Here is a 25,463-nt window from a genome sequence, read left to right on the forward strand (position 1 = left end):
TTGTTTTTTAATAGGTGCAGGGTTTCACCATGTTGGCCAGGCTGGTCTTGAACTCCTGATCTCAGGGGACCCGCCTGCCTTGGCTTCCCAAAGTGCTGGGGTTATAGGCGTGAGCCACTGCGCCAAGCCATCTTTTCCTCTCTTGTGGGGATGTTTATGGCATTTAACCAAATTATCTTCAACTCTTATCCCCATTTGTTTCAGATACTTGCCTGCTTGCTTCAGCCCACCCTTCCTACTGAGCAGCAAAGCAGAAGGGATTATGTATATACCTTCTTTGAATTAAGTGCTCTGGCTACCCCAGCTGCTAAATCCCTCCATCACCTTTTACCATTGACCACTAACTATTAGAGTATGCTCAACCTTCGTAGCTGGAAAAACATAAGCAGGGAAGGAGAAGGGGTCCCCCACCAGGAATGTTAGGCAAGGCAACCATCAGGTGATGGTTAGGCAGCTGTTAAACTGTTTCTCTAAAGTAATTGGTTGCAGCCAGCACTAGGGAAAGGCAGTCTCCCAAAAGATGGAAAACACCTAAAGCTGGTGATAAGCAGCTTCCTGATAAAATCTCAGAAGTTGGGCAAATAGGCTCTACTGTTCTCAATAAGAGGCAAAATGGTAGAGTTTAACTTGTATATGACCTTCCTCTAGGAACACGTAACTTCTAAGGAAAAAAAAATGCCTCAAGTGAGCATGCGCACAACTTCAGTAAACACATCGTGCACAAGACCCCTTCCAAGCGCTGGCAGGCCACTGTGCATGTAGATGGCCCACCCTAAGGGAAGAATCCAGGGAGAGGGGACACAATGCTCACCCCCGAAGCCCAAAGCATGCCAACATACAAAACCCAAGTCAAAGATAAAAGAGGGCACTTGGATCTGTCAAGTTGCCCACTTGGCTTTCTTCCAAGTGTACTTCCTTTCATTCCTGTTCTGAAACTTTTTAATAAACTTTTACTCTTGTTCAAATACTTGCCTCAGCCTCTCACTCTGCCTTATCCTCTCAGATGAATTCTTCCCTCTGAGGAGGCAAGTCTCAAACTGCGGCAGACCTGTATGGATGCAGTGTTGCTGACAGTAACCAGATCAAACTACCTCTCTGCTTGTAGGCTTCTGCACTCAAGCAGGGCAGCCTTACACAGGGGATAAAAGACTTCACCAAAGGCACATGCTCAAGAGAAATATGCATATATCTGAGTTACTCTTTCCTTGTTCTAACTCAAGTGTCACCCCACATCACATCCCTAGTTGGCATTGTGACAATGAGCCGTTTATATTTGTCTGTGAATTCCTGGTCATTTTCAAGTAACATGAATATCACTGAGAAGGAGATTATCATGAGACATGATAGATTAAAATTCCTATCTGTCTCTGGAAGTGAACCTGAAAATAACTGCACTTACTCCAGGAAGTATACAGACAATAGAGAAGAGTGAAGGAGAATAAGCAAGATTATGAATCTCTATGACTTTGCTCTTACGGCTCCTTACCTAAAGCTATTTATCTAGCATTTTCTGAAGAGACCTTAGCTTCACACAGCTACTCATGCCAACCCTCATCAACCAGTTAACTTTATTTAGGTCATCAATTATTACTGAACATGTGATTTTGAGGAGAAATAGATACTAAAAGTAAACAAGGCACCTCAATCTTCTACAAAATGAAAAAGGTAAGAAAAGCACATTTGGTTAACTGTCCATAGTTCAGCTCAGGTTTCAGTCATATAATAATAACACATAAATATGACATTTTCAGTTGGTTTTAATTGAAAGTATCACAAAATGATATATTCATATCATGATGGAGAGATCTAATTAAGAAAATTGTTATAATCCCAGCCATTAAAGCCATATTCTCAAGATGTATCTCTATTTTTAGCATGAGAGAAAAGTAACCAGTCAGTTAACATGTTCAAGAATTCAAGGAAAAAAGTAATTTCTGGTTTATTAAAGAACACATTCAGAGAGTTGGTATAAAGCTACACTTTCTACTTTTCAAACATCATTAACCCAAATGGAGTTCCTGAACTTCTCCTCCTCCTTTGCTTCTATTCCCCTCTGCAAGCTTACCCACTGTCTTCTCTGTGGTAAAGAATTAAGCCATCTTGAATTGTAAGGCCAGTAATAGGACTGACTACTTGAATTATTTTTAATCAAATAATTTTTTAGAATGAGCATACTATGAGAAGAAGTTTGTTTCTTTAAAAAATGTAGCATACTTTAAAAAAATTATATATGCACTGCATACTATGAGTGCTCTTGATTAGAATACATTATATGTTTTACATTAATTCCTGAGGTGTGGTAGGTGTGAGTTATAGGAGAAAAAGCACAAATGTCTGCTTTAAAAAAAAAATACACACATGACTCCCAACCCCACACATATTTTTTTCAATGATAGTCACATACTCAGCTTAGTTAAACTAAAAATGTACTCACTCCACAGTAATCATAGTGTAATAAAATATATATAATAACTTTAGCAAATATGAACATTTGTAATATCTTTCAAAATAGGTGAGGTATATATAAGGTTGAGAAGAGAAGACATAAGTCAACTGAGAACACTTATTGGTAAATAGAGCTAATATAAATTAGATATTTGAAAGATTTGGCTAAAGACAGATTTATAGAAAAAAAAAAAAGACTGCTCTCCTTAATACATGGTACTGCTGAGAAATTCTTTATAAGTGTGATTACTCCTGCAAATGCCTCTAGATGGTATCGTGGGCACGTGGAACTGTTGCTTGTGCTGCAGCAGACAGGAGAACATCTGATTGCATGTGTAAAACACACCAATTAATGGACCTGCAGAAGACTCCAGCACATGACTCACCTGTGTACAATAGGAGAAAGGCTTTCTGCAGGCTGGAATGCATTGCCGAATGGCAGCAGGGCGGGCCTGAGGGGAGCAGCCTCCTACAAAGGAAATTCCATCATCATTTGCAGATTTCTCTATAATAAACATTTCTAATTTTTTGGTAATTTTTAACCTGTGCCACTGGCCTCTTTGCAACAGTATTATTATTTTCGAAAAATCTATTTGCCAACATTGTGGTCTAAGCCTATTTTATTGATTACCCTAAAACGAATTGTTTGAAATGGGAGGCTCTTCTAACAAAGGCTATTTGCAGTAAAGTTTTTATGCTTGTTTAATGGCTACGTGATTCTATCACACACACAGCTATGCTGGAGTGCAAAGTCTGTGATAGTCAAAATCTGTAGAAGAATTGATAAAATCTAAATTTAAACTTAGGAGCAGAAAACGTATCTGCTGGAACACTCATTCTACATATATATCACTTTAGCACCCAGCTAGGCACTAGGCCGATTCCAACAACTCAGTAAATGCTAAAAGAATGTCATGAATGAATTCATGGGACTATGGTATCAAACACATTGGTAATATTTTTAAATGTAAATCAACTTAAATACATACACACAGAGTCACATACAAACACATATTCTTAAGAGCATATGCAGAAGCTCTAGAAGGGACAGTCAAACATCTGACACAGTACTTGTTACTGCTCCGTACGTATTTTTGAGTAAATGGATGGGATAATGCGTGTCTCTAAACTGGAAAATCATTTCCGTACTAATCTTGCTTTGCTAAATTCAACGTAGTAAAAGAGACATAAGAGAAAGTCTAGAGACAATTTGACTAAGCACCATTTATATAGCGCTGGTTGCACTGAAAGGTGCTAGACTTTGGATAACTACAATTGTCAGCCCATTATAGTTTATAGTTTTGTAGCTGCAAAAAGCTTTGGGCCTAAGGCAGAATTGGGAACAGTTGGACCTACGTTGTCCCTGGGAATGAAGCAGCTAAATTCTCACTCTGACTTGAAAAATAAAACAAAGAATCCACAGATAAATTTTTAAAAAGCAAAACTAATAGTCCAGAATTAGCACCTAGGTGTGAAACTGATAATCTCGGTGTTAGTGGCAATAACCACACAGTCCTATTTCTATCTACTGTGTTCGTGCTGATGGGGGAGGGGCTCCACACTTTAAACCAAGGATATCCACAACAGGAGTATCTCAGCGGGAGGAGAGCTCTTAGGGATAGAAAAGAAAATGTTGGAATTTACATAGGTTATAGAACATATTTTTTAATTTTAAGAATTAAATTAAGCTCTAATAATGTTTATCAGATGACACTGGTGACCTGAGCTTCTTCATCAGATAACTACATGTTATACACTGTGCATGAGGAATTCCATGCAGAGAATTGATAGCAAAGACCCTACCAGTGTGTTAACTCTCAGAATATTGCACAGGATGATGCCTTCTGTGTTCTTGACTAGGGAGACTTACAGTATATTTAGTTTTAACAACTTACAAAAAAGGACAAGTAGCTTAAATTATTTTATAGATAAACTATGAATTAAAAAGAATAGCAATAGCACAAGAGCAAGTAAACAAGAAAAAGGAGGCGCTGCCAATACTCCTATTCCTGTAGGCACTTCTCCCAGCTCTTGCACAAGCTCTCTGTAAACCGTAGTACTAAGTAAAAATAATCACAATTTAATTTGCTCTGACAAGAAAGCATTTAAAAACCTCAAAAATTATTAAGAAGACCACTTGCACAATCAAATGGTATCTATCATCATGAATGAGGGACCTTTTGCTCAGTCTATATTTAGATATTAAGTAATAATTGTGATTCACAAAATATTCAAAAACTAAGCATCCAGTGCATGAATACAAATACCTATAATTTACAACATAAAAGCCTTCTGCATCATTAACATACAGAATACTTTAATTTTAAAATTTTATCTTTATTAACCTCTTTAATTTCAACTTCTGGGTATGTTTTATATCAGTTTAGTACTGCACACACACATCCTAAGATATGTCCTTCAAAACATTTTATTGAGAAGGGACATGATTTAAAATTTTCTAACATTTGTCCTTTTCAGTCTTTATCTCAGATCATGATATTTAAGGACATTTTATTTTATTTCAGCTTATTTAAGTGGTTTGATATTTTCATAGGTCTTAAAATTGAATTGCTTTCTTTCTAAGATGCAAAGGTCTAATGAAAATCTGTAGTAAAATTCATCTAAGCTATCTGCCCAAGTCACCTTTGCTCATAATTTGTAAGCTAATTCTTCTCGCAAATAACAATACTCATGGATCTTTGTGAAGTGCCCACGAGTCTTAGGCAGGAATACCTGTGACATTAATGCCATCTGAACGCTGGCACCATACAGTTCGTTCGTTATTGTTCCAAAGACTTGCTTTCCATGTGTAGTGATAACATTTGCCTCCTGTAAGTAAATACAAAAACAGCAGTTCTATTACACTTCACTTAGAATAAGCATTGATCAACGAAAGCTAAAGAACAGAAAACCATTCTTGGTACCTGTACAAGGGCGTGTTTCTAGAACCTGTTGGGGGCAGTTGTCTTGGTTCTCAAAAGACTGAATTATAAATGTCCTTGACCTAGACTGGCGGCCCACAGTCTCAAAGCTTCTTCCATCAATGCAGGTTAATTCACATGGGCTCCACTCTGACCATTCCGTTAAATGGCAGTCTCCTGGACATCAGGCAGTACAGGGTGGGGGAAACAGCATGAAAACTGGCACTGGACGGCATGTGCATGGGCAGGGCTCACACAGAGATTTGCAGTGATATGTGTGTTTCTAGATACTACACATTCTACATTGGTAAGTTTTCCAATCAGAATGTACTAAGAATGATGAAGTAATTTATAGTTTAATCTTGTTTAACAAGAAAGTGTCAGTAATTAGATTGTCATTACTTTGCTTCAAATTGTAGTAGTCACATCTAGAAAACATTATGTATCTGCTCGTGTTAATACAATTTTTAGAAGGGAGATACAAAGATTATAGTAACTCAGTGTTCAAAGATCTGCATCACATCATAAAATGGATGTCACAGAAACCATGTAAAAGAGAGTAAGTAGGTCAGTGAAATGAACTATCTTTTGGACCAAAAAATGTTTAATTTAATACCCTGAACATCTTTCTCAGTCAATAAATATAATTTATAAATGTATCTTTTTATAAATTATACATAAAAATATGTTTGTTTATAATACATATATGTGTGTATTATACATACATATATGTGAGTATACATACATATATATATGTTGTACACTGTATTATAAAAATATATTGTCACCTTGAACTTATACCATACAAACTAAGTTGTGTTACTAGGATTAAAATAAATGCATACATTTTATGTAACTAATAATGACCTTCACATTTATATAGAGCTTCACATTAACTGAGGGCTTTCATGAACTCATAGCCTTACTGGTTCCCACCATGCCGTCACCCAGAATTCTGTCATCATTTCTTGAATTCTGGCAAATGTGCTAGGTGCTGCTGTATAAGGTATTAACATCACAGTTTCTAGATGAAGAAACCATTGCTCACAGGGCCTAGACTACATACCCCAAGTAAAACATTCAAGTGATAGAGACAAGATTTCAACTTGGCTCTTAAGTTTCCAAATCCAGTACCTTTTTTGCTTTTGCCTACTTTGGTTCCATCAAAGCAGTAGCTACATACCAAATTGATAGCTACAATTAAAAATGAATTAAAGTTATTTAAAAACTCTAGTTTTGATGAGCTAGAGCATCTCCAGGAAAAAAATAGTAAAATAAAAAATAAAAGGGTCACTGTGGGAGGCACTCCCAATCACTAGCGTTGCATACCTGGGCAAGGCACAGAACACAGCTGCTTCAGAATGCTGTCATGAAAGGGCATTTCTCCACACAGTGCATCCTCGACACGTCCAGCTGCATGAGATGTTGAACCATTGTGGACCATGCAAGAAAGGCTGCGGACCTGAACTCCTTCTCCACAGTCTCCACCCTGTGAGAGAGACGATACTTTCACAATTACCCAAATAATTCACACCTCAAAGTTTTGGCTCTTGCTACCTCTTGTCTAAGAAGATCATAGTTGCATGTTTTTGGTAGCTTCCTCCTCTTGTGAGCTCTTTCTCTCAATTGTTGACAATAAATGATCACTGAGTAACACCACCAGAGCTGATAGAGAAGCTGCAGTGGGAAAATGGAAATTTATATCATGTAACTTATGCACTCACTCAGACTATGACAATTCATTTTGGAACTCAGCCAAGAATGACTAAAAAAGAAAAACAATATACAATTTGTCTAGGTGTATGTGATAAAATGACCTCATCTGTAATCATCCCTAATGGGAACATGTAAAGCTACAGAGAATAAATTTCTTCTATTTTGCCTATTTTTCTCTTTTATAGAATTCAGTACTTTTTTTATATGAATTAGGTTAAAGTTTCTATTAAAACACTGTTTTTCTCTATTGCCACAAGAAGTTGTTTTCACAACATTCCTTCTATGCTGAATAATGCTCCTTGAAGACATGTCATACCCATGTCACTTAGGAATTCTAGGCAATTAGAAAAATTTTGTACAGTGTCTCACAGAAATAGAAGCTTAGAATTGGATGGCTCCTAGTGATAATCTGGCCCTACCATCTGCCTGATAAAAGCTTTCCTACTATAAAATTTTTGGCAGAGAAGACTTCAGTTCCAAAATGTCAGTATAGAAGCAAGCTGGCTTCACCTTTCTTCCAGCTCCCCCCTACAGAAAACCAAAAACAAATATTCAATTTTGAGACTATCATCAGCTGTATCCCAGAGATCAAATGTGAGGATAAGACAGTTCCTGGTGCCACAAAAAAGTGAAAAAACTCAGTAAGTGGTAAGAGAATCAGACTTTCATATCTGCAACAGCCCTCCCCCAAATCTGCCCAGAACCAAATGCACTGAAAATTTCCCCTTTACTCATAGTTCCTATGCTGTGAAATGTGAGATTGCGGTAGATAACCAGCTTCTCCAACATCTTAAGCATCCTGGCAGGAGGCCTGTCTCTGCCTTAACCCACGGGAAGCATGGGAAGTGCCTGAAGAAAGAAACAAATATTGGGATATGACCTTGGAGACCTCCCCTATTCAGGATAGGCAGCACACTAATTGTTTACTGAAGCTAAACAAACCTAGGCCCAAGATGCTATCAGTGCTGAAAAGAAGGCCACAACCTAGCAGTAGAAAAAAGAAAGAAAACCAACAGTTAAATTTCAAGGAATTACCAAAAAATCATGTCCAATAAAAACCAAAACAAGTCACACAGACAAGACTAGAATAAATAGCTAATCTTTCAACTTAAAGACAGAGATGTACATACATAAAAAACAAGGGAAACAGGGAACCATAACTACCCCAAAAGAATACAGAAAGGAATACAGTACATGATCCTAACAACATGGATATGTGAGCTCTCTGACCAAAAATTCAAAATAACAATATCTAGAATAGTCTATGATCTCCACAATAACACAGAAAATCTATTCAGAAATCTATCAGCAAAATTAAACAGTTTGAAATAATAATTTAGAAAGTAGGAATATTGAAACAACTACACTGGCTGAACTGAAAAATTCATTAGAGGCTCTCAAAAGCAGAATGGATCAAGCAGAGGAAAGAATTAGTGAGCTCAAAGTCAGGTTATTTGAAAATACACAGTCAGAGGACTGGGATTTAAAGTATAGTACTTTAAAAATGTCACAATTTTGTGAACAGACACTTTACAAAAGAAGATATATATGAGGCCAACAAGCATATGAAAAAATGCTCATTATCACTGGTCATTAGAGAAATGCAAATCAAAACCACACTGAGATATCATCTCACACTAGTTGGAATGGCAATCATTAAAAAATCGGGAGACAACAATGCTGGAGAGGATGTGGAGAAACAGGAACACTCTTACACAGTTGGTGGGAGTGTAAATTAGTCGAACCATTGTGGAAGACAGTGTGGTGATTTCTCAAGGATCTAGAAATAGAAATTCCATTTGACCCAGCAATCCCACTATTGGTTATATACCCAGAGAACTATAAATTGTTCTACTATAAAGACACATGCACACATATGTTCATTGCAGCCCTGTGTACAATAGCAAAGACCCGGAACCAAACCAAATGCCCATCAATGATAGAGTGGACAAAGAAAATGTGGTACATATACACCATGGAATACTACGCAGCCATAAAAAACAATGAGTTCATGCCCTTTGTAGGGACTTGGATGAATCTGGAAACCATCATTCTCAGCAAACTGACCCAAGAACAGAAAGCCAAGCACTGTATGTTATCACTCATAGGTGGGTGTTGAACAACAAGAACACGTGGACTCAGGGAGAGGAGCATCACACACAGGGGACAGTTGGGGGTGATAGAGAGAGACAATGGTGGGTGGGGAGGGAGAGGAGGGTGGGAAGGGATAACATGGGGAGAAATGCCAGACATAGTATGCACCTAAAGTAAAATAAAAATATATATATATATTACCAGAGAAAATCACTTCACCACAGAGGAAGAGCAGCAAATAGAAAACAAGCAACAAAATGGCAGTAATAAGTTCCTATCATGTAAATAGATTCAATTTTCCAATTAAAAGACATGGAGTGTCTGAATGGATAAAGGAATGAGTCCCAAATATACACTGTCTACAATAAATTCACCTTACTTATAAAGATACATATAGGCTGAAAGTGAAGTAAAAAAAAAAGATAATAAAAAAAGAGAAGGAGTAGCTATATTTATGTCAGTTAAAATAGTCTACAAATCAGACTATAAAAATAGACAAAGAAGGTCACTATATAATGATAAAGGGGTCAATTCAGAAAGAGGATATGGCAATTGTAAATGTCTATATATCCAACACAAGAGTTCCCAAGTATATACGAAAAACATTAATAGATTTAAAGGAAGAGGGACCATAATACAATAATAGTAGAAAATTTTAACACCCTACTCTCAGTAATTGACAGGACAGACACATAATCAATAAAGAAACACTAGAATTAAACTACATTAGACCAAATAGGCCTAACAGATATTTATAGACTATTTCACCCAATTGATCCAGAATACACATTATTTTCATCAGTACATGGGCCATTCTTCAGAATAGACCATATCTTGGGCCACAAAGCAAGTTTCAACAAATTCAAAAAAGTAGAAATCATATCAAGTATGTTTTATGAATAAAGGGAATACTACTAGAAATAAATAACAAGAGGAACATTAAAAACTACACAATACATGGAAATTAAACTGAATAACAAATGAATAAATTTAAAAATTAAGAAAATGTGAACATTTCTTAAAACAGTGAAAATGGAGAACAACAACCCCAAATCTATAAAATACAGCAAAAGCAGTACTAAGAGGGAAGTTTATAGGAATAAATGTCTACATTGAAAAAGTAGAAAGAATTCAAAGAAACAATTTAATGGTGTATTTCAAGGAACTAGAAATCCAAGAACAAACCAAACCCTAAAGTAGTAGAAAGACAAAATTGGCTGGGTGCCGTGGCTCACGCCTGTAATCCCAGCACTTTGGGAGGCTGAGGCAGGTGGATCACGAGGTCAGGAGTTTGAAACCAGCCTAACTAACATGGTAAAACCCCATCTCTACTACAAATACAAAAAGTAGTTGGGCATGGCGGCACATGCCTGTAATCCCAGCTACTCAGGAGGCTGAGGCAGGAGAATTGCTTGAACCTGGGAGGCGGCGGTTGCAGTGAGCTGAGATTGTGCCACTGAACTCCAGCCTGGGTGACAGAGCAAGATTCCATCTCAAAATAAATAAATAAGTAAAGAAGAGACAAAATCATATATATCAGAGCAGCCATAAGTGAAAGTAATCTCACAATACAGAACACCAAATGATCAAATATTTGTTTTTTAAAAAAATAAAACTGACAAACATTTAGCTAGACTAAGAAAAAAGAAAGAAGACCCAAATAATATCAGAACGCAAAAAGGAGGCATACAAACTGAGATCACAGAAATACACATAATCATTACAGTATACTATGAGCAACTACACGCCAACAAATTGATAAACTTAGAATAAACTGATAAATTTGTGGACATATACAACCTACCAAGATTGAACCATGAAGAAATAGAAAAACTCAACAAATGAATAACAAGTAAGGAAACTGAAGCAGTACTTAAATGTCTTCCATGAAAAATAAATTCCAGACCCTGATGGCATCATTAATTAATTCTACCAAACATTTAATGTAGAACTAATATCAATTCCACTTAAATTCTTCAAATAAAATCAAAGAAGAGGGAATACTTCATAATTTAGTTCATGAAGCCAGCTTTCCCTGATCCAACACCAGAAAAGGACACAGCAAAAGTAGAAAACTATAGGCCAGTATCATTGGCGAAAATAAATGTAAAAATCCTGAACAAAATATTAGCAAACCAAATTCAACAATGCATTAAAAAGGTCATTTACCATGATCAAGTGGGATTCATCCCAGGGATGTAAAAATGGTACACCATATGCAGAGATGATATGTAACATTAACAGAAGCAAGAACAAAAACTATATGATCGTTTCAATAGATGCTGAAAAGCGTTTGATAAAATTCAATATTCCTTTATGACAGAAACTCTTGACAAATTAGATACAGAAGGAAAAATAACTCAAAATAGTAAAGATTTCATATGACAAGCTCACAGCTAACACTGTATTGAATGGAGACAAATGGAAAGCCTTTGCTCTAAGATCTAGAACAAGACAAGGATGCCCACTTTTACCACTTTTATTCAGTGTAATACTAGAAGTCTTAGCCAAAGCAATTTGGCAAGAGAAGGACACAGGACATCTAAGTTGAAAAGGAAAAAGTCAAATTAGCCTTGTTTGCAGATGATATGATCTTATACTTACAAAAACCTAAAGGCTCTACCAAAAAACTCTTGTAACTGATAGATGAATTAAGTAAAGTTACAGGATACAAAATTAACATACAGAAATCAGTAGCATTTATATACACCAACAGTGAACAACCCGAAAAATAAATCAAGAATGCAATCTAATTTGCAATCGCTATAAAGAATATAAAATACCTACAAATCAATTTAATCAAAAAAATGAAAGATCTATACAAGAAAAGTTATAAAATGCTAATGAAAGCAATTGAAGATGATATACAAAAATGGAAAGACATGCTATGCAAATGAATTGGAATAACAGCTATTGTTAAAATAATGATACTTCCCAAAGCAATTTATAGATTCAGTGCAATCACCATCAAAGTACCAAAGAAATTCTCACATACATAGAAAAAAATTGTAAAATGTATATGGAACTCAAAATATCAATGCAGTGGCATAATCAGGGGTCACTACAACCTCAACCTCTCAGGCTCAAGCTGTCTTCCTCCCTCAGCTTCCCGAGTAGCTGGGACTACAGGCAGGCACCACCACACTTGGATAACATTTTTTTTTGAATTTTAATAGAGATGAGATCTCACTATATTACCCAAGCTGGTCTTGAACTCCTGAGCTCAAAGGATTCTCCCACCTCAGCCTCCCCAAGTGCTGGGATTACATGTGTGAGCCATTGTGCCCAGGTGAAACTAAAAATATCTTGAATAGCCAAAGCAACCCTAAGCAAAAAGAACAATGCTGAAGGCATCACACTATCTGACTTCAAAATATACTACGAACCTGTAGCAAGCAAATCAGCATTGCAATGGCATAAAAACAGATACTTAGACAAATGGAAACAAAATAAAAATCTCAGATTTATATGCATGATTTAAAAAACCCAGATTTATATGCAGATTTATATTCATGCATTTATAGCCAACCCAGTTTAGACAAAGGTGCCAAGAACATGCAGTGGGGAAATGATAGTCTCTTCAATAAATATTACTGGGTAAACTGGATAAGCATATGCAGAAGACTGAAACTAGTCCTTTATCTCTCAACATATATGAAAATTAAATCAAAATATATTAAAATCTTAAACCTAAGAACTGAAACTTTGAAACTACTACAAGCAAACAGCTTTGGGAAAATGCTCTGGGATATTGGTCTGGGAAAAATTTTTTTCTTTCATATAAGACATCAAAACACAGGCAATCAAAGCAAAAATAGACAAATGAGATTACAACAAGCTAAAAAGCTTCTGCATAGTAAAAGTGAAGAGATAACCAACAGAATGGGAGAAAACGTTTGCAAACTACCCATGTGACAAGGAATTAATAACCAGAATAAATAAGAAGTTCAAAGAACTCAATAGCCAAAAACAAAAACAAAAACAAAATAATCCAATTTAAAATCGGGCAAAAGACCTGAGTAGACATTTCTCAAAAGAAGATATGCAAATAGCCAAATGCTATATGAAAAAAAAGTTCATTACTAATCATCAGAAAAAAGCAAATCAAAATGCAAAATAAGATATCATCTTACCCCAGCTAAAATGGCTACTATAAAAAAAGATAGATAACAATGGATGCTGGTGAGGATGTGGACAACAGAGAACCCTGGGATATTGCTGGTAGGAATTTAAATTAGTACAGCCATTATGAAAAACTGAATGGAGGTTTCTCAAAAAAATACAAATGGAAGTACGATATACAGGAATTCTACTACTGAATACACACACACACACACACACACACACACACAGAGCATATATTCAAGAGAAAAGAAAGAGGTCAATCAATGGAAGAGACAACTGCACTCCCATGTTTACTGCAGCACAATTAGCAACTGTCAAACTGTGGAACCAACCTAGGTGCCCATCAATGGATGAAGGATAAAGAACATGTTGTATAATGGACACAAATGGACTATTATTCAACCATAAGAAAGAATAAAATCCTATCACTTGCAGAAACATAAATGGAACTGGAGTTCATTAAGTGAAATAAGCCAAACACAGTAAGACAAATGTCACATGTTCTCACTCATATGTGAAAGCTAAAAAGGTGGATCTCATAAAGACAGAGAGTTAAGATTGATGGTTACCAGTGCTAAGAAGGGCTAGGGATCAGAGGGGAAAAGAAATGTTGGTTAATAGGTACAAATATATAGTCTGATAAACGAAATAAGACCCAGTGTTTGATAGATCAGTAAGGTGACTATAGCTTACAATAATCCACTGTGTATTTAAAATAGATAGAAGAGAATAATTTAAGTTGTTCTAGCATAAAGACAAATATATAAGGTAATGGATATCCCAATTACACACACTTGACATTTGCAAATTATATGAATGTACTAAGTTCTCACACATACCTGGAAAATATATACATTTAATATTATGTATTAAAAATACAGTTCCAAATTAAATAAACATACATAAATAAAATTTTGTCAGACATCCATGAGATGAGTATCTTTGATTTTAGTCTGGTGTTGATACTTCAAAGAAGTCTATTAGATATTTGGATAACTTCAGTTGATAGCTCTGTTTTCACATGGATATTCTAGAAAACAGAGCCCAAAGCAAAACTTTTACACTACGAAGAACCAATACCAGTATGGCTAGAGTAGAGGTAAAAACTGCAGCAGGAAAGGAGGGGACACTAACTTGAGGTAGTGTGTTACCAAGCTGGCCTCAGCTTCACAACAAGCATGGCTAGTTTCCAGGCTATCCACATCATCTTCTAGACAGGTCATGAGGTATCACTATGTCTCAGTACTAGTCATTAAAAGCAGGGAGGAGAGGAAAGAAAGGAGAGGCATTTAAATGTCAGCAACTCCTAGGATCCAGGTCTTATTGATCAATGGTCATTTCAGGACATCTTAACTCCTCTGTACTTCTAAGCCGTATTACTCAGCTTTCACTAAGTCCAGAAGTTGGTGAAAGAGCTAGAGTCTTTGTGACTATTGCTGTTGCTGGGGATGCTAAAACAAAGAAAAAAAAGTGAAGGTGGGAGCAGGAGACAGAACAAGAGGGAAAGCAAGAAAAGGGAAAGAGAGAAGAGAGAGAGAGACAGAGAGAGAGAGAGAGAGAGAGAGAGAGAGAGAGAGAGAGAGAAAGAGATGTCAGAATAGGGGCTCACGCCTTCAAACTTCTGTCTTTTTGCACTTCTGTTGCTTCAGTCAGGTGTGCTACATGCTACAATCCATTATTAGATGGCAGTCTGACAACTATCACTTGAAACGAAGTGTCCTCTCCTTCTTATCCCTCTTCCCTTGCAGGACTTCCAAATAGCATTGCCTAGATTTTAGAGCTCCTATGGCTCCTGCAGAGGCAGGAGTAAAGGATAAGGTGGACCGCTAAAGCAGACATGACAGTGTTCCAGGCTATGGAGCAAGTGATCTGTGGGCTGGTGGGTCAGCCCGGCATCACCATGCCAAGGTATAGTGACAGCAGCTGCTGGGCATCAAGGGAAGGTCACAAGTAAGCTGACAGAGGGTGCAGGATGGTACAGAATGGCTGCTGAGAAAGCTTCTTAACATAGGGAAGTTGTGACTCAAAGACACAAAAGAAAAGGTGCAACTTGGAGGAGATGAAGTAGTAGCAACTTTAAACCTAAAGAATCTGAGCAGCCACATAGATTAGGGACATTGTTTCCTCTTTTAAAGATGTTTTCAGAGGAATTACAATTTATCTTAGTCTCTTAGTCTGTTCACGTTGCTATAATAAAATACTACAGACTGGGTAATTTATAAACAATAGAAATTTATTGCTCATGGTTGTGAAAGCTGGGAAATCCAAATCAAGATGCCATTGAAGTGTTTATTATTATTATTATATTTTCATTATTCGTCTTTTTTTGAGATGGAGTTTCACTCTTTTGCCCAGGGTGGAGTATAGTGGCACTCCTGCCTAAGCCTCCTGAGTAGCTGGGATTACAGGTGCCTGCTACCACACCCAGCTGATTTTTGTATTTTTAGTAGAGATGGGGTTTCATCATGTTGGCCAGGCTGGTCTCAAACTCCTGACCTCGTGATCCACCTGCTTCGGCCTCTCAGAGTCCTGGGATTATATGTGTGAGCCACTGCACCTGGCCTATTATCATTATTTCTGAGATGGAGTCTTACTTTGTCAACTAAGCTGGAGTGCAGTGGGGTGATCTCAGCTCACTGCAACCTCTGCCTCCCGGGTTCAAGTGCTTCTCCTGCCTCAGCCTCCCAAGTAGCTGAGATTACAGACATGTGCCACCACACTTGGCTATTTTTTATTTTTTGTATTTTTAGTAGAGACAGGATTTGGTCATGATGGTCAGGCTGGCCTCGAATTCCTGACCTCAAGCAATCTGCCTGCCTCAGCCTCCCAAAGTGCTGGGATTACAGGCATGAGCCACCATGCCCTGCCTAAAGTGTTTAAGTGAGAGCCAGATCCTCATAGATGGTGACATCTGGGTGTCCTCAAATGGTAGAAGGGAAGAACAAGCTCCTTCGGGCCTCTTTTGTAAGGACATTAATACCATTCGTGAGGGTGGAGCCCTCATGACCTTATTACCTTCCAATAATTCCACCTCTTAATTCCATCACATTTGGGGCTATGTTTCAACATACGAATTTGGAAGAGGAGGCACAAATATTGAGAACACAGCAGATAGTAATTCCCACATTTGTTTTATCAGTATTTAATAATAGCTCTAATAATTTCTATGCCTAATATGAAACTGTCCCAAAAAGGCACCATAATTTTAAATCTAAGTGCATTTTTTTTTGGAGATAACTGGAAGTTCAAAACCAATTCACAGTAGATTTATTCAAAGCAAATACTCTAGTACATGTTTGTTCACTAGACTAGAAAACAATAGGTATAAATTATTCTGGGGAAGAGATGGCTCACTTATAACTTACTATTCCAGATGACAGGTTCACTGCAGAATTGTCTAGGTATATGTTCTACTGTGGAGTATTAGACATTGTGTACTTGGAAAAAGAGTTTAAAGATACTGCAACATGTATGAATTTGAAAGTTTTGAAAGTACTGATATATAGACCCTCAGGTAAAAGATGCAGTTTATTAGAATTTTTTTTTTTTTTTTTACACACCATGAGACAATGTGAAGAAATAACAAGAAACAAACTTATACTACAGATCACTTAAAAAACCAAGACAAATAACAATGTGCTCCTAGTATGTATCTTGGGATCAGTCCATATTCGACCTTAATCACTTATACCTTTGACAACAGCAGCCACAATACGAAGAGAAATCAGCATCAGAATAATAATTTCAATCATAAAGCAAGCATTCACTCATCCTCAGTCAAGAGATTTTACACACTAGAGCCTGAAAATAGACCCAGGTTTTTCAGAAAAAGCTTGTAAATGGCACAGATTCTCTTGCTAACTCTCCATTGCCTAGATCATTAATAGAGGTTTTGTATACATGAATTGGCATCACTGCCTAATGTGAACAGGCAGATGGTGCTTATAGTCATAATCATAGTTTTAATAAAAATTATAATAGTAACTATAACTAATTGAGCTCTGAACTTATGTCTATTACTATGCAAAATACTTTATGTAACTTATGTACTTCCTGCCCACATAACCAGCAAAATAGGCACTACTGCTACCCTCACTATATAAATAATAAGATAGATGTTTGGAGAGTTTATAGACTTGGCCAAAAATGCAGAACTAAAAATTGGCAGAACCATGAACAAAATTAGGGCTGCTAGACTTCAGAATCTGAGCTCCTCAAGCAGACTTATGAGCATATGTGTGTATATGTGTGCAGCCGAGGAACTTGGGAAGAGTTAGGAAATGCTAAAAAAGAAAGTGATGCCTGAGGATAAATACTTCCTTTTTCACATAAGATACTGGCAGAATTGGCACATCCATTGTGCCCCACGCCAGCCTCTTTTATTATGGATTGATACTTGTGAAGGCAAGCAGCCACCTAAATATCACCATCGCCCTCACTGAATGAGCTCCCAACTTGTGTTTGGCAGGCAAGGGCATGCTAGGACAAGGGGAAGCACAAATGCAGTTGTAGAAAGGTATTTTTCCTTTGTGTAAAAAGGCTGACATGGATTTTAATCAGTAATTTTAAAAATCCAGCTTCTATATAAAATGAAATATAGTCAATTTATTAAAAAGACATGGTGTTACCTATCTCACAAACAGTTAACAATTAGGCTGTGGGAAAAGTAGGAAAGTAGCTGGAAGTCAGGACAAACAACTCAGAGACTGTCATAGATTCCCTTTCTCTTGCGCCTCTGCTTTACTTTGTATCATTTTCTGCGTGCTTTTTTGCTTTTGAGTGACTGACTTCATCTACAAGGTAGAAAAATGTGGCAACTAAGAGCTTCTCTTTACAGTATCTTGGAATAAGATCTATTCCATTTTAAATTATTAGGGAAGAATGCTGATTGACACTGTTTGGGTAAGTGTCCACCCTGGAATAATTACCTATAGATTTGTTTATTGAAGATTTTGCATACATCAAGTCTAGCTCCAGAGTGATTTCCCAACTGAAAGTGTCAGCAAATGGGACTAACTCTATCTAAAAATTGGATGGAACTCTGAAGTTTCTGGAAGCACAAACCAATCACCTGCCTTGATGGGTCTCCAGAAGCCTTGTCAGGACTTCCAAGACTATGTGTTTTCAAAAGATGCCATAACCCTCCACCCATCACCAGCATCACTACAGAGAATGACCACTACCCACCACTCTTGTCCTTATTGTTTTTGCAAAAGCTCAACATTTGACAGCAAACACTGCATCTGGCATTTTCCCTTAATATCCTATGGAACAAGTTGGTAGACTTGCCTATCAAATATGTAGATACCTGATACCTGAGAAGATAAAAGGGAAATTGCAAAAGACAGGTAACGTACAGTAGTAGTTGTATGTCTGGTAAGACTTAGAGTGTGGACATGGTCAGTTCTCTGTCCTTCTGTCTCTCCCTCTCTCCCATCCTTTGTCCTCTATCTTATTCTTAACATTCAGCTTTCCCCTCCCTTCCCCTGAAGGGGCTTCCTGAATTCTTTGAGCTTATTTTCTCTATTCTGTCAAAGCAGTCCCAATGATAAAGGGCAATATTCCTTCCATTTTTGTAAGTGAGTCCAAATAGCATTTTAATATTGCTAAATACTTAGGATAGATTTTAGACTAGTAGACAAAGTATTAATATTTAAAGTTATTAAGTTACCTCTGAATTGGTTAATTAGCAGAGTTACCTTATTTTCTGTAAAAATGAGACTGAGCAAATGCACCACACATTTTTGTTCCTCTGGGACCTATTAAAATACATAGGCATTTAACTTCTGCAAGATAATAATGTTGCCCGACAATGTCATCCTGACAGGAACACTAAACATCTCTATGAGAATACTCTGCAGATTTCTTAATGCATAATCAGAATTATTGTTACCTAATTAAAGTATGCTTTGGAACATGAACTGAAGGATAAACTACTAAGATAAGAAAATAGGGAAAATCAATGTGCTATTTCTTAAGCAAGTAGCCAGAGAGAAAATGCAATAGAGGATCTTTGCTTATGTAGCAAAAGCTCTTGGTACATGATATATTATGATGTTGTTAGGCATTTATATGTCAAGCCAATAAAAAAGTAATCATTGAAGAAAATGTAGTAACCATGGTTCATGTAATAATGTTAAAATATGACTTTCATACACTTTTGGTTTTCTGCTCATCTGCAAGATTTTGTCTAACCCTAAAAGTGCTTCTTTAAGAAATACAATCTAAAGCAAGCTGTGTATTTTCACAGCATCCAGATTTTTGCCTAATTAAATAATACTTTGATATTCCCAAATAGCCAATAAAATAATGAAATTCTTAACGATGCCAAGGAGACTGAAGGATCCATGATCCATCTTATTGTAATCAGTGCTTAAGAAATGGCTATTTATTATCCTAGCAATATCACTCTGCATGAGGTTAAGCCATTTGGTTTTATTTTTCCATGTTCTGCATTGCATTTAAAATACATTGTGCCAGACCCCTGGTGCTGTGCAATTTATTCCATCACTGCATAGTTTTGACCAGATAAGTGCTTTGAATATACAGATGAATATTTCTCTAACTGTCATTACATGACCTACCTCCAATTTACATGCAGACCAGTTGCCAAGGACCCAGCTGTAGCAGGGGGTCACTGGGCAGGTTTTCTGCTGGGTAAGCTCTGTGGGGCATGGCCGTCCTTCTCCTTGGGTTGGCATAATGATAAATCGAGTCCGGCTCATTCGACCTAAAATGATAAGGGAGGTGTTAGCTTTTCAGTTAGTTTGGCTTGGAAAGGGATCTGAAGAACAGAATGTTGCCTTACACATGTAAGTCTTCATTTTAATAGACTGAACTCTGTCCTATCCCACTTTTAGTTTTTCTGTATTTTCATTTAGCATTCTACAGAGACATGGGCTAATCTAGGTTTCCACAATGCTAAGAGGATCTGAAATTCTGTCCTCTATTTCTTTTAGTCTTCATAGCGCAAACTTTGTATTTTACCAAGTAGACTGATCTTGTAAACACTGGTAGACTGTTAATTTATTTAAAGTATTTATTTATTAAGCTCTAGTATGATCAAGGCATCCTGAAGTGTGCTACGGACAGTAGTAAAATTGCAAGATGTATCTTCTAGCATCAAAGATCTTATATTTTAAGCCAGGATTACAAATATTTAACAAAAGTAGTGAGCATTGCATCTTCTGTGTTTACTAGGTTATACATGAACAAGTAAGATAAAAGTCATACACAATCCAAATTATCCTAAAAAATTCTCTAGGAAGGTGCTACCCCAAGGTCCCAATAGTGTATTTCAATTAATTCAAAACAGATAATTTTTTCAGAGGTTTAGAACCAATTTCTTTCTTCACTGAGCACAAGATAAAGTTGTTGGCTTATATGAAGGAACCAAGATGCTTAAAAAACATATGCTCATGTACTAGCCTCCTGTTCTGCAATGAAAGACAATTGATTAGTGAAAATGGCTCAGGACTTCCATATCATCTTCTGCCTCCTCCTAGGCATTAAGTCATCAGCCCATCAAGTGGAATAGTGATGGAATAACCTACATTATTTGTTTGTGCTTCTCTCTTTCTCTCTCTTGGACTCTTTCACTCTCACCCTTTCCTACTCACTCTTATTCTTACTGATGAGGCACTCAGCACATATAAGTTAATAACTATTAGTTATTTGTGAAAATGATGGACTTTCAATGTTGTTATAAAGTTACTTATGTGACTGTATTTGTGATAAATGTTAAAGAAAAAAAAAACAGGTTCTGTGGGAGCATACATTAGAATGACAGCCCATTCTGAGAAGGAATCAGAGATCACTGCCATGAGCAGTGGAACTTTAAGCAAAAATCTGAAAAGACATAAGCCAGATATGATGTGCAGAGAGAGTGCACCACACACATCAGGGAGCACGTGAAGAGATGGTGATGTGCAAAGGATCACATGTCTGAGGAGCGGACAGAAGCAAGTGTGGCTGGAGCAGATAGTGACAGTGAGAAGGGCTTGAGAGACTATTGTTAAAGCTATTAAAAGCAGAGTCTTTTAGTTAACGTCAAAGACTTTATATTTGCATCCTAAGGGAAATGGAATGCTAGTGAGGACTTTATTTCCACATAGAAATCACTTGAAAACCCTGGATGTAAATAACTACAGATACCTTCACGTTTAGTGATAAGTAAGGGTGACTCAAACTTTCAAAGAACTAGACCTCTTACTGTCCACCAGGATATTATAGATTTGGTGGTAAACTAACTCTCTGAGAATAACCTTAAAGAAAACTAGGGGGTTCTAATCACTGGCTTCCAAATTCCTTAAGATTTATACTTCTGTGCCTAACATGGTACTTCACAGACATTAAGTAAAGTGGAATATATGTTTAATTTATATTTTCATAAATTGTTGATGTGATATTATATGCAAATGTGTGATGATATAATATAATACATTGAGCTGGTTCCATGTGTTAGGCAATATTTTCAACACTTTATATGCATGGACTCATTTAATAGTGATAATAACCCAAGAGGAAAATGGTAGTGTTTTCCCATATTATCGATGACAAAACGGAGGCTTAGGGAATTTAAGTCACTTGTTTAGGTTTAAACAAACAAACAAACAAACAAAGTAGGTTAGAGAACAGGATTCAAAGCAGTTTTACTCTAGAAGTTGCTGCATTAACCAACCATGCTGCTGGGTAGACATGAGCAAGACAGCACAGATAGCTTCCTATTTCAGTCTTTTATAGGAGACACACAAGAAATTTTGGATGGTGGTTGTATTAATTCATTTTCATGTTGCTGATAAAGACATACCCAAGACTGAGAAGAAAAAGAGGTTTAATTGGACTAAGAGTTCCACATGGCTGAGAGGCCTCAGAATCATGGAGGGAGGCGAAAGCAATTTCCTACATGATGGTGGCAAGAGAAAAGTGAGGAAGAAGCGAAAGTGGAAACCCTTGATAAACTCATCAGATCTCTTGAGATTTATTCACTAACACGAGAATAGCATGGGAAAGACTAGCCCCATGATTCAATTACCTCCCCCTGGGTCCCTTCCACAACACATGGGAATTCTAGGAGATACAATTCAATTTGAGATTTGGGTGGAAATACAGTCAAACTATATCATTCCACCCTGGCCTCTCCAAATCTCATGTCATCACATTTCAAAACCAGTCATGGCTCCCCAACAGTTACCCAAAGTCTTTACTCATTTAAGCACTAACCCAAAAGTGCATAGTCCAAAGTCTCATCTGAGACAAGGCAAGTGCCTTCTGCCTATGAGCCAGTAAAATCAAAAGCAAGTTAGTTACTTCCTAGATACAATAAGGGTACAGGTATTGGATAAATACAGCCATTCCAAATGGAGAACTTGGCCAAAATAAAGGAGTTACAGGGCCCATGCAAGTCCAAAATCTAGTGGGACAGTCAAATTTTAAAGTTCCAAAATGATCTCTTGTGACTCCAGGTCTCAAATCCAGGTCACATGGATGCAAAAGGTGGATTCCCATGGTCTTGAGCAGCTCCACCCCTGTGGCTTTGCACGTACAGCCTCCCTCCTGCTTGCTTTCATGGGCTGACATTGAGTGTCTGCAGCTTTTCCAGGCACATGGTGCAAGTTGTCAATGGATCTACCATTCTGGGGAATGAAGAACGATGACTCTCTTATCACAGCTCCACAAGGTGGTGTTCCAGTAGGGACTCTGTGTGAGGGCTCCAACCCCGTGTTTCCCTTCTGCACTGTCCTAGCAGAGGTTCTCCATGAGGGCCCCACTCTGCAGCAAACTTTTGCCTGGGTATGCATGTGTTTCCATACATCTTCTGAAATCTAGGTGGAGGTTCCCAAACCTCGGTTCTTAACTTCTTTGTACCCACAGGCACAACACCACATGGAAGCTGTCAAGACTTGAGGCTTACACTCTCTGAAGCCCCAACCCAAGCTCTATGTTAGCCCTGTTTGGCCACAGCTGGAGCGGCTGGGATATAGGTTACCAAGTCCTTAGGCTACGCACATCATGGGGACCCTGAGCCTGGCCCACAAAACCACTTTTTCCTACTGGGCCTCCAGGTTGTGATGGGAGGGGCTGCCATGAAGGTCTCTGACATGGCCTGGAGACACTTTTCCCAAGGTCTTGGGGATTCACATTAAAGTTCTTGCTACTTATGCAAATTTCTGCAGCGGGCTTGAATTTCTCCTGCAAATTTCTGCAGCGGGCTTTTTCTTTTTACTGTATCATCAGGCTGCATATAATCTGAACTTTTATGCTCTGTTTCTCTTTTTAAATGGAATGCTTTTAACAGCACCCAAGTTACATCTTGAATGCTTTGCTGCTTAGAAATTTCTTCCACCAGATACCCTAAATCATCCCTCTCAAGTTCAAAGTTCCATGAGTCTTTACGGCAGGGGCAAAATGCTGCCAGTCTCTTTGCTGAAACATAAGAAGAGTCACCTTTGTTCCAGTTCCAAACAAGTTCTTCATCTCCATCTGAGACCAACTCAGCCTGGACTTTATTGTTCTTATCACTATCAGCATTTTTGTCAAAGCCATTCAACCAGTCTCTAGGAGGTTTCAAACTTTCCCACATTTTCCTATCTTCTTCTGAGCCCCCAAACTTTTCCAAACTTTGCCTGTTACTCAGATCCAAAGTCACTTCCAGATTTCTGGGTATCTTTTCAGCAGCGCCCCACTCTACTGGTATCAATTTACTCTATTAACCTGTTTTCACACTGCTGATAAAGACATATCTAAAACTGGGAAGAAAAGGATGTTTAATTGGACTTACAGTTTCACATGGCTGGGGAGGCCTCAGAATCATGACAGGAGGTAAAAGGCACTTCTTATATGGCTGTGCCAGGAGAAAAATGAGGAAGAAGCAAAAGTGGAAATCCCTGATAAACCCATCAGATCTTGTGAGACTTATTCAATATCCTGAGAATAGCACAGGAAAGACCAGCCCCCATGATTCAGTTACCTTCCCCTGGGTCCCTCCAAAACATGTGGGAATTCCGGGAGATACAATTCAAGTTGAGATTTGAGTGGGGACACAGCCAAACCATATGAGTGGCAAAAATTCTTTCAGTGATTATATAGGCAAGGGCTCATTCTGCAACCCTTGGCACAGAGCTCTTGCATGGAGTGTATGAGTTTAGACAGCTGTTCTTCCAGCATCACTCAAATCATAACAGGTCAAATATCATTCACATCAAATGTTGTCCCTGCTGGATTAACACATTTGGCACAAGATTTCACATTAATTTTTGCTTAAATACTCCTCAAGTTGTATAATAACTTTAATGTTTATTCTCTTGACTGAAATACCTATTATCCTAATGTCATTATAATTACAGGCTGTTCCATCCATCTTTGTAAGGTTAATGACAATGTGGTGTCACCTTTATCACAGCCAAAGGCTCTATTTCCTTATAGACAAATAACTTCAAGCTTGTCTTAAATTGATGGCATGCTGAGGGCCAGTACTATAGAACCATTTTATTTATTTCTGTTAAGGTGACAGATATATTCTGCTGGACATAAAGGTAGAGAAAATCTAATAAGTGCAAAAGAAAAAAAAGTGATGCTATTACTTTTTAAAATAATGAAGTCTCAAGACCATTCACTGGAAGCAAAGCCAAGTAGTTTCTCTAGATTCTGCTATCCAAACACAAGGAGAAGATTTCCAAATAATGCCTATTCCAAGAATATTTTTTGAAACTAAGGAACATATAGTAAATACACATTTAGATGTATTTTGTGTCTAATTGGTTTACATTAAAGTTCAACAAAAAAATGTTGCTAATAAATGCATGCAAGTGTAAGAGAAAATTATTGGACCTGATGCATCTGTGGGTAATTGTTATATTTTACTGTTTCTTTTTCTATTCCAGTCAAGGATGTTTTGGTTGTATAAGGTAAAAAATCAAAACTTTATCCCTCAAATAAAAAAAATCTAACAACATGGAATGTGGATATTATGGATAAAAGGGCCTGCCACCTCCAGGAGTAGTAGTCAAACATTACCTGGGATGCCAGATCTCAGAATGGGTGAGGGAGAAGTCAATGAAGCAATTATCTCTCCACAATAATTATTCTACCAGGAACTCCTAAGAGCAGGAGTCTGGAGGAATTGTTTTGGCGGTGATGAGTTTTGATGGGAGAGAGAAAGCA

The 25,463-nt window shown here is 37.4% G+C and overlaps 1 protein-coding gene across 2 annotated transcripts in view; it reads right to left on the reverse strand.

Moving 5' to 3' along the window:
* The window catches only part of THSD7B (thrombospondin type 1 domain containing 7B), a 1,060,674-nt gene that overhangs the window by 12,606 nt on the left and 1,022,605 nt on the right, over window positions 1–25,463 (reverse strand). For both annotated transcript variants that reach the window (XM_074399739.1, XM_010330508.3), the window contains exons 21-25: window positions 19,886–20,031; window positions 6,696–6,855; window positions 5,370–5,543; window positions 5,179–5,274; window positions 2,832–2,914 (exon numbers count right to left, since the gene is read on the reverse strand). In XM_074399739.1, the coding sequence (XP_074255840.1) occupies window positions 2,832–2,914; window positions 5,179–5,274; window positions 5,370–5,543; window positions 6,696–6,855; window positions 19,886–20,031 (659 nt within the window). The remainder of the gene's footprint in view (window positions 1–2,831; window positions 2,915–5,178; window positions 5,275–5,369; window positions 5,544–6,695; window positions 6,856–19,885; window positions 20,032–25,463) is intronic.

Source organism: Saimiri boliviensis, chromosome 5, assembly GCF_048565385.1.
Source record: "Saimiri boliviensis isolate mSaiBol1 chromosome 5, mSaiBol1.pri, whole genome shotgun sequence".
NCBI lineage: Eukaryota > Metazoa > Chordata > Mammalia > Primates > Cebidae > Saimiri > Saimiri boliviensis.